Source organism: Phyllobates terribilis, unplaced genomic scaffold (genome assembly GCF_046119375.1).
Source record: "Phyllobates terribilis strain yellow unplaced genomic scaffold, ASM4611937v1 Scaffold_3__8_contigs__length_932513732, whole genome shotgun sequence".
NCBI lineage: Eukaryota > Metazoa > Chordata > Amphibia > Anura > Dendrobatidae > Phyllobates > Phyllobates terribilis.
This window is the reverse complement of record NW_027362763.1, coordinates 781,872,964-781,886,021: the sequence shown is the minus strand read 5'-3', so window position 1 is coordinate 781,886,021 and position 13,058 is coordinate 781,872,964. Positions and strand designations below refer to the sequence as shown.

Genomic DNA, 13,058 nt, shown 5'->3' with positions numbered 1-13,058 from the left:
CAACAATCCCTTCCCCAGGCACTAGGGGAAGTTAACACAATTGTGCCTATCTTCTTAAAGGGAACCTGTCACCATGAACATTCAGTCCAGTCTGCAGCCACCATGTTATAGAGCAGGAGGAGCGGAGTAAATTGATATGTAGTTTTGTGAGAAAAGATTTAGTATAGCCTGTGTTTTCATCATTTCATCCTCTGCCCTTTCTGGGGTTTTCAGTCCAGTGGGTGGTCCTATTAGTGACTGACATCTTTCTTTGTATAAGAATGTATACAGAGGTAACTATCAGTCCATGGCAGGCCTGCCCACTGGACCCAAAATTCCAGACCAGAGGATTAAATGAGTAAAACACAAGTTGTACTGAATTTTTACTCACAAAACTATATATCAATCTGCTACACTCCCTCTGCTCTATAACATGGTGCCTTCAGACTGGACTGTATATTCATGGTGACAGGTTCCCTTTAAAAGGCATATTTTAAACAAAAACAAAAATAGAAACTTTCAATCATCCCTGTCTAGATGTATTTCCTTTATTTTCAGTCACACAATTTATTTTTTTTTTTTCATGAGTAGGACTTACTTGTAATAGTGTCATTTAGAGCCCCATGTGTCACGTTTCCCACAAGCTATTATTCCAGTCTACTCGGGGCTCATTCAGACATTCGTTTTTTACATGCGAGTGCTACCTGTGACAGTCTAAGGAGGTAGTTCACGTGGCTGATTTCTTCTTCAGATTGAGTGGTGCGCAAAAAAGCGCAGAGACTTCTGACATCGATCAGAGTGCTGGTTCAGTATCACCAATGCAAGTCTATGAATTTGTGGATAAAATCAACAGCATTTGAATGCAATCTGTGTACTGTCTTGTTTTTCACGACCTTGGAAAAGCTTCAGAAACAGAGGTATTTTTTTCTCATCCATGAAAAACTGATGAAACCCTGACCAAATTCTGATGGTAAAAACCAGCACTCTGACCAAGCCCTGACGGCACTCTGACCAAGCCCTGACGGCACTCTGACCAAGCCCTGACGGCACTCTGACCAAGCCCTGTTTTGTTACATAGGAAAAAAAACTGACGTCTGAATGAGCCCTTAGCAATAATTCACCTCCTTCTATCTAAGGGAGGTCTCTGCTCCCACGTCGTTCATGTTGTATTAGCCAATAAAGATAATACATGCATGATTTATGTGCCTGTTACAGAACACTGCCAAAATGAGAACAAATCTCTACTAGATTACCTTTGGTACGTAAGGATCCCAATCAATGTAGCCAATGTTATCGTTCGCTAGTCGTGCAAAGAGGTTCACCAAATGCTATGAAAAGATAAAAGGAAATGGAGGTGTACAAGAAACTTTTTTTTTTTATAATCTGAATCCAGTTTATGTAACTCAAACAAGATATTTGTTATTCTTCTTCAAAATGTATGAATAAATTGGTACTTACCTACACGCAACCTCCGATCCTCACAAGATCTCCTTCTCTACTCCCCTCTTATCCCCCCTACTCTAGAACGCTCTGCCCCAACACAGACTCTCGCCTACCGTGGAAGCCTTCAAAAGGAACCTGAAGACCCACCCCTTCCAACAAGCCTACAACCTGCATTAACCATCGCTCCACGACCAGCCCTACCCTCACCTACTGTATCCTCACCCATCCCTAGTAGATTGTGAGCCCTTGAGGGTAGGGTCCCTCAGATTGGCGACTTTCCTAGTGGGGCTCACAATCTAACCCTTATTGCAGATGTACATACCATGACCAATTTTATGAGGAGCTGATAAATCAGAACTACGTTTTAGAAAATGGGTCACTCTGCGATAACCCATGCAAATATACAAACCCTACAGAGGTCTTCCCCGATGGATTCCAAAAGCCCTGGCTTTACCCAGAATAACTTTTTCATCCACTGATGGCCAGTATCAAACATCAGTTGGCGGACATTTCCTTCAGATCAAATCTCATGGAAGGGGCAAAAAGGAATATTGCTACCGAAGATCGACTCTCACAAGAGTGTGATGGGCAGAATTTACCAGCCGTGCCATGGATGACTCACAATCACATCTTTTAATAGTTTTTGGTTGACAGACCGTAATTTGACAATGTCTAGTCGGTAATGCGGGAGGAAGGGGGTCTGGTGCCCACCAAAGATTTAAAACAGCCTTAATCACTTACTGCTGTCAGTACATAGACAGGAGAGCCCCAGTATTATTAAATATAGCAAGATATTAGGCATCAGTGGGCGTCCCAGCAGTTACAATCCAATGATCAAATATTAAAAAAAGATATCAGCTACTTTTTATTATTTCCTCCGGGCCCATAAGGTATTTTGTAAATACCTTCTGTTGCAGTTACTGCCTATGAGTGGCGCTATGGCTGGCTGCTCACAGGCATCACGTGACCACCCGCTGATGTCATGTCAAGTGAGGAGTGACATCAATGACCCGGTCCCTGTGGTGGATGCTGGGCTGTGGGCGGGGTTACCCCATGCATCACACACAGAATCCACCGTGCGCTTTCCCAATGAATGAGGAGAGCGCGCGGTGGATGTCGGGTGTGACGCATGGGGTAACCCCACCCACAGTCCATGACTAACCGTGGAGCGCAGAAGTGAGTCACCCCCGGCTGCATCCGGAACATGACGTGACATCAGCGGATGTCAGATCCGGGTCACGTGATGCCTGTGAGCCGCCAGTGATAGCGCCACTCACAGGCAGTAATGCAAGGTATTTACAAAAACCCTTATGGGCCCCGGGGTAATACATTAGGGGATAATAAAAAGTAGTGGACAACACCTTTAATGCCATTTCTAACAGATATGCCATCAATGTTTAAGATTATTAGAAAACACCTAGAAATTATAGTATGCAAGTAAAATCATAACATTTTCCAAAATTGAACAGATCAGTATCTGATTTGTGTCACACATTATATTAGTTATTCAAAGACCCTGATACATACCCCTTCCCACTGCGGAAGATTCTGAACAGAAAGCCATAGGCCCATAAGTTCATCAAACCAAAGTCTGGAAAAACAAAACAAAACCACATTAAATCTGAACAAAAGATATATTCAGACACGGCAACTATTTTATTATGATTAGGGCTTGTAGATATGTAGATGGATGCTGCAAACACTCCCATTTCCATGGCTATACTCAGATATAGGGAGACGAGTCATTCAAGGAGATTGGGGTGGGGAAAAGCCTTCAGAGACCGGCCTCTTGGACTAGTCACCTGAGCGTCATGGGCTCAGACAGCTTTTAAATGTAGGTTTTCTTTGAAACGCTGCACCATTTTTGAGTAAAACATGCCTAGCTGAAATTACACAGCCGGCGTCTGATTTATGCTGCCTATGGCTCAGCTACGATATGCCAGTGAAAGCCCCATTCACATTATGCAGTTAGGCACGCTGATGATCTTAGGACGTGCAGACTTTCCAAACAGCAGCATACTGTAAGCTCTATCCTTCCTGACATTAAAAAGAAACTATGTAAAAACCGCTGCCACAATATGGAGATACATAAAGGAGATTGTAAGACCGCTGCTGTGTGTCTAAACTAAACATTGTTTCCACATTTGCTCTTACCCACCTAAAACCTTTATGATGAAGTTCTGGAGGCAGGGAGGTAGGCAAGAATAATTCAAAATAACTAATAGCCTTTTGCATGGTTACATCAAAAGGACACAATAAAGGCCGCCATTCTTCAAGCATTTCTGCTGTTGCATCGTCTGGGAAATAACTGGAAACATAAAACAAAATCAGTTATGAAAACTGCTGCAAAAAATGTTTTTTCAAAGGCATCCAGGTCTTACTACCACTGAACCTTGTATAAACATGTACTTAGGATGCATCACTCAATATTACTAATATACTTTGCATTTCAATTGCTCACTATTGTTGAGATCTCTGTAGACAGTCGGTGAATGGAAATGTTCTTGTTTCCATTTAGAGGCTGGAGATTCTTCAAGATTTTGGTGGAAAAGTAAAATTTTGGGGTATATCATATTCGCTCTAAAATTTGTAATTTTCCTCCCTCCCTGCTACTTGTAAAAATCAGCAAGGAAACTTAAAGGGGTTGTCCAGGCTAATGACTGAATGAACATTTACATCCAGCCAATCAGTAGATGAGCGTCGGCCCCCCACTGATCTAACATTGATGGCCTGTCCACGGGATAGATCATTAATGTCATTAGCTCGAACAAAACACTTAAGGCAAAGTTAATAGGTCTCCTTGTGAAAGAAACCTGTGAACAATACGGTGCAAATTTACACCTGCTCACAACAGGCATACATTTACATTTTTGCCTTGAGAACTGCCAACCTACTATTAAAGGGAGCCCACCATAACTTATGAACTACCGGTATATACAGGATAGCAGATAAGTTGCTGACTGTGTGGGGTCTGACCGCTGGGACCTTAATGGATCCTGACAATGGGGCTCTGGCATCCTGGATGTGTATAAGGCAAACGACCATTGCTCCATTCAAACAATGACTGTAAAGCCCCATTATTGTGATTTGTGGGGGCCTCAGGGGTAGGACCACCAGAGATCAGCAACTTATCCTGTGAACAAGCAATTTTATTTACTGGAAATCAGATGCTACAAAAGCAAAATTTTGTCTGGTTTTATTCTCAAATCTGAGCAGAAAGCAAACAGCGAGAGCTCTTTATAGAGTTCATTTAAAAAAAAAACAAAAAAAAAAACCCCCCAGAACATAGAAGAGCGACGTTCATTTTGACTTGACCTCCCTTTAAAAAACTATTGTCTACACTTCAAATTCCAGGTATTCCCACATAATAGGCAAATATAAAACAAAACATGTGAAAGTTAGACTCTCAAAAATGTTTGTACAGTGCAAAGAACACTGGTGACATTACAGATGAAGGGGCACAAACGTTAATGTGCATTGGCACTTACGGTCGACAGGCTTTCACTAGTGTTTTCATGACACCTTCAACAGAGCTGAAAAAGAAGAAACCACCATACGTCACTGTCACGAATAGGAACCAGCTTTTATATTGTTCTCAGATTTATCACTAATTTGCACTTCTCATTGCTGAGAGCAGGCTGCTATCATTAATTCCTGACATTTGCACAAATCTTTATTATTCAAATTATCGCGTCTTATAAATTGAATATATATCACGCAAGCTCTAGATGGCAGTATTTGGATTTATGCTGCTAGATTTCCCAGGGTAAGGATTTATAGCAACGTTGCGACCATGGAAGCTTGAGGGTTGCAAAGCAACATTTACTTTCATTATGCTGCAATAAAGCATTGCAGGATGTCGTGATCGACTGTATTGTGTGACACAGCCGGAGTCACCGTGTAAACCCAGCCTAAATAAAGCAAGAATACCCACATAGTTCCACTTGGCCACTTAACATCTCGATAACACTACAAGTGTTCATACTGATGATAGGATATTAGAGCATACAAGGAAACAACTGTGATGGGGAGAGACAAGGAGATGCATACACCAATAGATTTCTGAATGCGCAGCATGTAAATGGGGGTTGTACACTATGCAACGTGGCAGCACATAGAAGTAGAAGTAGAGGTGTAGCTGTATAAGCTCTTCTCTACCAATAAAAATGATACCTTTTATATAGAGATCCAATAATGAGAAATCTAGACTAGCGTATAAGCCATATGCAAATCAGGCTGAAAGTGCACTGGGGGCGTGTCAATGCACCAGGAAAAACGTACACCGACAATGCACTTCCAGCCTGATTTGCACGCAGCCTGTATGTCAGATTTCTCCTGACTAGCACATCAGATCTCTAAAAAAAAAAAAATAATAAAAAAAAAAAATAATAGATCCTTTATGACTACTCAGGGGATAAAGATCTGTTCTGGTCAAGTGATAGACACAGGTTACAGTAAGTCTTTTAATGATGCAAGCACCCGTGTGCCCATCACGGCACCAGGACAGAGCGCCATCTTTTAATGCAGAGATATTGAAATGGAATCATACAGAAAATATATTGGAAAGCAGTTTAACACTTAGCATGCCAATGCTTCAACACATTCAGCACAGCAAGGGAATAATTGAGGACTGCACACAACGAGACTTGTAGCATCATCGGCAATGTTCTTTTTCAATCAGCCTTATGGCAAGTAAATGGAAGCCAACAAGTAGTTTAAAAAAAAAAAAAAAAAGCTTAGATTTAGTTATGTTACCACAAAACAAACAGTTGTAGGCAACACATAAAATAAAACCTCTCGGCAAAGCCCAGAGCATCATCATGCTGCCTCATGCAGTGGGACGACGCAGGTGTGATGTGAGGGTCTGATTCTGCCCCCCGGAGCTGCGGTTACCTCGGACGTGTAACTTCATACTTCTCAAATACATAAGACGTTAATATGTAGTTTATGCATCCTGAGCATTAAAGGGGCATTCCCATCTCCAAGATCCTATCCCAATATGCAGTAGCTGTAATAATATTAATAATATTAGCAAATACATTCAATTAGAAATGTAGTCTAGTATTTCTGATTCGCTATGTCACTTACCACATGTGCAGGCAATACAGGACCTTAGGTATCCATGGTTACGACCACTAGCAACTAGCTAACTAACTGTCACTATATCAGTGGACGTAACCATGGATACCTAAGGTCCTGCAATGCCTGAACATGAGGTAAGAGATACAGCGAATCAAAAATACTATACTACATTTCTAATTGGAGGTATTTGCTATTATTATTACACCTACTACATATTGGGATAGGATCTTGGAGATGGGAATACCCCTTTAAGCTTTCCTTCTCTTCAATCACTGATATGTACATGTATAGACTTTCTTCTGTGTGGTCAGAGGTGCACAATATAATAAATTATACCAGAAAATAACCAATCTCACTCCTTCTGGGGCACTAGGCCCGTGATGTGACTAGCGCAATACACGGGGCAGGGAAAAGGCCCCATTAGACACTACTCACCTCTTCTTCCTCCTCGCGATCCATTACCAAAGCTATAGTGGTCTTCCCAGTTGACTGGCATTGGACCACTGCAGTCAATCAGTGGCCTCAGCATACACGTGGCATGCCACTAGCATCATAGCTCCCAACAAGAAGCCACTGCTGCAGAGGTCATGTGAAGACCACTTGTACAGAGAACGGTGGGAGCATGACCGCTGGGGAGAGAGGAGGTGACGCCGTGAACACACCATCTTCATGGATATGGGCTGTTTTATGGGCAGTCACAGCTGACAGCTCAGGAGGACTGAATGAATGCAGGATGGATAACAGAAGAAAACACAACATTGGACATTAATATCTGTAAGATTTCTATTTCCCACTGGTAGTGGAAAATAGCTCGCATTTTATGCCCATTTATAAATTCATTACTGGACATTTTACTCCTTGTCCCTAAACTATATGATGCCTTTCAGAGTCTGTAGAGACTCCCCCATTGACAACCTGTGTGGTAACACTAAGTTGTCAATTTAAGCATATTTCCATGGGGAATAAAAGAGGAGCAGGACATTGCAGATTGGAGAGCTTTTCCACCAATGCCACTTCACAGGACCCAAGAATCTCAAAAGTCCAGATTAACACTTGAAAACCAATAAAAGCTATTCAGGAGAGTACACACATGCTTCCAGAGTCCATGCTAGTCTAAGCCTATGCATCAGGACTGGATCTTAGCCTGCGTGCACACCAGGGTATTGGTGAAGATGGCTTATGTACTCTGTTATCAGGGGATGTTCAGAACTCTGCTGACCCTCACATTTCTAAGAAATGGTGGCACACAAGTTTTTTTACGTTAGTCCAAAAGAATTGAATGCACAGGTGGTCACGTATGTTTACTGCTGCTCCAATCACACAGGGGGCTATAGAAGCCCCTTTCTTGGGATAGGTAGTGGTCCTAGAGCTTGCACCATCACTTCCAACAGCCCTGGTCATACGTTAAAGGAGTTATCAGGTCACAGCATAGTAATGTCCCATATCATCAGATTGGTGAGCACCTGTCACCCCCCACCGATCAACTGTTATTTGCCTCTGGACAAACACTTTGTACAGAGCTGCAAAGCGCACCTTCATTCACTATACAGCAGGCAGGGTTGTGGAGTTGGTGTCCATTTTGGTGGAGTCGGTATAAATTGGACTGACTCCAACTCCTAAGATATATAATAAATTGGGTACAGTAATTCAATGCAGAATGTGGGGAATATTTTTTCATAAGAATTTGGGAAAGTTATGAAATGTCCTATTCCTGATCTAAGGGTCTAGACTTTTAGCTGAGATGAATCTGTGCTACAGTAAATTTATCACTTAAACATGAGGCATGTATGAGGGAGATGGAGTCATGGAAATTGAGGAGTCGGAGGTTTGGCTTAAAGACTCCACAGCCCTGCGTGCAGAATACATGAGAGAAGTCAATGGAGCCTAGATGGCTTGTCACCAATATCAAAGGACGCTTGACCACTGAAGAAACGTCCAGTGGACACTTGCAATCTAATAAGTAGACAGCTCAGGAGGTAATAAAGCTTCATTTTCTAAGCTATAATATGGTATATTCTAATGACCGGTTCCGTTAGCATCTAAAAATGGATGAATAACAAAGGGCAAACTTGATAAACCATCAGAAAAGAAAGCAAGCACTTCATTAGACAGGTAACACACATACTGACCTGCAGGGGGCATTACACAGGCAGGTAGTCATCACAACCTCTAGCCTATATCTAGGGCACAGAGACTCACAGCATTATATTATGTCACTTACATCCTCTGACGGTAAATACATCCTGGCTGGTAACAAAAAAGTGTTAACCTACATTTTAACACACTTGCTCAGTCACCCAAAAAAGAAGACCAGACCATCAAATACCCTGTCCATAGGATGGCGTGTATATTACAAGCCCACCACTTTCTTCCCTCTAGTGTCTCTATTTTCAGCTCAGCCACAATTCATCGTCCTTTGCACACAAAAAGGGGATCGCTGGATTAGGAGACTTGCACCTTGGAATGAGTTTGGTCCATCGCCCATCGTAAGCATCGTTCAACTGCCCATGTCCCAGCACAAAAACTGTACTCCAGTTAGGGGACTGGAGTACATTTCTGTCACACACTCCCCTCCCAGCTATCAAGACGACTATCGAGGCTGTGGTATTTTGTATAAATTTCAAAACTGCTTTCACTTCAGACTTCTGGTAAAAACTAAGGACTTGGAGCCATGGAGAAAAAAAAACAAAAACTTTGCTTCGAAAAAAAATCTTATCATTGGGAATCCTAGAACTTAGTTAAGTATATAGGAGGGTGACAGGAGAAAAATGGTAATGGACGACCATTCAAATTAAGGTAATAAGTCTGTAATGGTTTGCTAAGGAAATCATTAAAGGGAATCTATCACCAGGTATTGTTACCCCATCTGAGAGCAGCATGATGTAGTGGCAGAGACCCTGATTCCAGTGATGTATCACTTACTGGGCTGCTTGTTGCGGTTTTGATAAAATCATAGTTTTAACTGCAACAGATCTAGCAGTTCTTCGAATGCCAAGCCCTGTATAATGCTGCCCACACCACCGATTGGCAGCTTTCTGTCTTCACTGTGTATAGGCAGAAAGCAGCCAATCAGTGGTGGGGCCGGGGTTGAACTACCTATCAGCAGATTTACTAGTCCTCTAGTGATAACACAGTGATTTTATCAGCAAAAGATCAAAACTACAGCAAACAGCCCAGAAAGTGACACATCACTGGAATCAGTGACTCTGTCTCTACATTTTGCAGCTCTCAGACTAGGGAGCAAAAATCTGGTGACAGAAATGAGGGAATCTATTTTTTTAATGGCTCAAACTACAATAATTGCTTTCAGGTCTGGGCCAGTAGGGGCAGGGTCACAAAAAAAGGTAAGTGCAGATAACTAATGAATGATAGGTAGGAGGGACAGGTTAGTAAAGCGGGCCACGATGATGTCGCAACTCCCAAGTTTAGGAAAGGTCATATCTCATTGCTACACTGTTTTTTGTATCTACCCTTCATTTCTATGGAAGTTCCACACACCATATAGTGCCGCTGCGCTTGGGTATTTTTGTAACCCCACCTGGGACAAGAAACAACTATTCCAGTCTTCACCAAGAAAGGTAAAGATGGGAATAACACACTATGGATTCTTACTAGGGACAAATTTGTAGTGATTTAAATTGGGTCTCCGGATCCCTATTACAAAAGGGTCCATCTCGTCTTTAGAAGCTGCAGCACACCACTCCACAGGCTTCTTGCTTTCCATGGGCGTCGCGCTCCTGGTTGATTAACAGTTCGGACCAGTGGCATGGCTAAGCCACAGGCCCAAATGGTGCACTCTCTCATGGCACAATTACCTTTGCAATAATGGAGAAGAGCAGGGGCACTGAAGCCAACAGTGTGATCCAACCAGCTTCAGAAGAGCACTCACAAAGATCTACTGGAAAGAGCTTGTAAGCACTGTGGCATGATCGACCACCAATGCTAGACAGCAGAGGTGGCGGGTAACCTAGGCAACGAGCAGTAAACAATAGAATTAAAAATTGCTCCATTCTTAAGAATAGAGGATATTTAATAAAAACTTAACTGCGAAGTTGTTTAATTTTACAAGTACTTTGAAATGTCACCATTTTAAGACACAGAATAACCCTTTGAAAGATCAAAAGTGCCCTTGGTTTGCTCTTTTATTCTTGCTGTTCCCCTGAGTAATCCATTATTTATTTATTTTAAAAATCTGCCATAGGGTCTAACAGATAAAGGCCTTTTCGTTCATACTAAATTTTATGGTCTTTACAAGTAGGCATTGCTCACATGGTAATGACGCAGAACAGCCTAAAAACACGTCCTAAGAATCCTGTGAGTCACGCTCATTTGTAAACATAAAAAGTAACACTTATTAAAAAAAGCCCATATTTCTGGAATGTATGGTGGATTTGAAGAAAAGCAAACAAAAAATATAATAAAACATACTCAAGTGATTAGCGAGAATAAATTAGGAGGAAAAACTACATACATTTGACACTTTAAAAGGTGTTATAGGGACACTTCTTTCTTATGGGCCTAAGAACTTTTAGGGAGGTAGTTGCCAACTGTCTATTGTGCCCGGCGCTGATCTATGCTGGCTCAGAGTGGTCACTGACAGCTCCTGCCGGCTACACTGTGGCTACCAGTGACATCACGTCCACAAAGCAGCTTCTTTTCCACTTTGTTGATGGGCATCACTGCCATTGTCATGCTGATTGATAGCCGGCTCCCCGTTGCATAACTGTGGGGAGCTGGCTGTCAACCAGCATGACGTCGACAGTGACGACCCGTCCACAGAGCAGCCAAGAAGACGAAGAGCTGCTCTGTTGACGTGAAGGAGCAGAATCGCTGGCAAGAGTGGTCTGTGATCACGCTAAGCTGGCACCAGGCACCGGAACGGAGAGCTCAATATGCAAATTTTATTTCAACTAACTGGACGTATACCTCAGAACCTCTCTGTGGGCGTTTGCTTTTTCTCTGCTATATCGCTGACCAATTAAAAAGTTACTGCGTCATAGAGGGGAAAAAGCAAACTTTCACAGCTGCAGCCCGGCTCAGCCTGTTCTCCCGAGAGAAGACTTGTCTCATGAACACGCTGAGAACGTCAGTCGCAGTGCCCCCTGCTGTTATAAAAGCACCATCATTTTTCAATGAAGGCGCACAGAAGAAAAAGTAAAATGGTTTCAGAATCGATGGAGCAGCACCATTTGGAGGAGATAATGTAAATTAAAAATCCAGTGAAAGGTCCTCTTTACAGCTAATTTCTCTCTATGTGCAGAAATTACCTGAAAATCATTATTTTCCTTATAAGCAGGGTTGTGACTTGCAGTGTATCATCATTTTATTTTGTTGTGGACATCAGCTACCCATGCACTTCATCATGAGCTAGTACAAAAGCCAACCTGAACAAGCAAAACTAGTGTAAAGCATAGGGGAGAGAAAGCATCAGCTTGACCGCTAATGAAACTAAAGTCATGTTTCAGACAACCTCAGGCTCCCAACAGACAATGCAGCAAGACTACAGTGACTAACCATAGTAGAGTCTACTTTATTAAGACTACATATGTTTTAAAGATGTATTCCCATTTTCAAAATCCTATCCCAATATGTAGTAAGTGTAATAATAACATTAGCAAATAGATCCAATTAGAAATTTAGTATAGTTCTTCTAATTTGCCATGTTGCTTACTCCAAAAAGGGCATTGCAGTAGCATAGGTATCCATAGTTATGACCACTCATAGTGACAGACAGCTCTTAGTGGTCGTAACCATGGATACCTAAGCTACTGCAATGTCCTGCACATGTGGTAAACGACAAAGCCAATCTGAAGAACTATACTAAATTTCTAATTGGAGGTTTTTGCCAATATTGTTATTACACCCACTACATATTGGGATAAGATCTTAGAGATAGGAATACCCTTTTGAGTCTACTTTATTAAGTTTACATATTTTAAAGCTCTAGCTGATTGGACTTGATCGTTGTTGCTTTCCACAAGATTTTTACATTTTTCCTTGGCTTCAGTAAGAAAGGTGCATATTTTAGGCTCTGTTCATATCACACTGTTGGCGTTTGTTTGCCATACGCCAAGAAAAAGGCTCCATAAACGTTCAAAAGGAAGGCAGTGTCATATTCCACTGTACAAGCCAATTAATTAACAAAAGCCATACAGAGCAATATAGAATTTCCGGTTTATCACTGTATGGTGCACTATGGAATAGTGTTGTCTACTATGATATATATATTATATTCCGCACTTCCCAGTAGTATACATCACTAGTATGATGTGAACAGAGCCTTATGGCTTTAGCTCAGTTGTTAAAGTATGTGAGTAAAGAGGGTGTTACATTGAGAGTCTCGTGGTGATGCAGTTATTAGGGGTCACCCCCTGGGTGATTGCGTGAGTATCAGTCATAGGTTTTATCACATGCCAACATTGTGCACAGATGACGCTGTGCCAACAAAACACGATATGAGTTTAATGGCATTAGTCATGCAGGAAGAAAAATATATATATCAGCCAATAAGCAGCAACAATACAGCAACAAAAATATAGATAAAAAAAATGGTC

At 41.8% G+C, this 13,058-nt stretch overlaps 1 protein-coding gene across 1 annotated transcript in view; it reads right to left on the bottom strand.

Moving 5' to 3' along the window:
* PSME4 (proteasome activator subunit 4) overlaps positions 1-13,058 on the bottom strand; it is a 152,957-nt gene that overhangs the window by 87,143 nt on the left and 52,756 nt on the right. Inside the window, exons 4-7 of the mRNA XM_073673591.1 lie at positions 4,911-4,955; positions 3,581-3,730; positions 2,950-3,013; positions 1,233-1,307 (exon numbers count right to left, since the gene is read on the bottom strand). Of these exons, the coding sequence (XP_073529692.1) occupies positions 1,233-1,307; positions 2,950-3,013; positions 3,581-3,730; positions 4,911-4,955 (334 nt within the window). The remainder of the gene's footprint in view (positions 1-1,232; positions 1,308-2,949; positions 3,014-3,580; positions 3,731-4,910; positions 4,956-13,058) is intronic.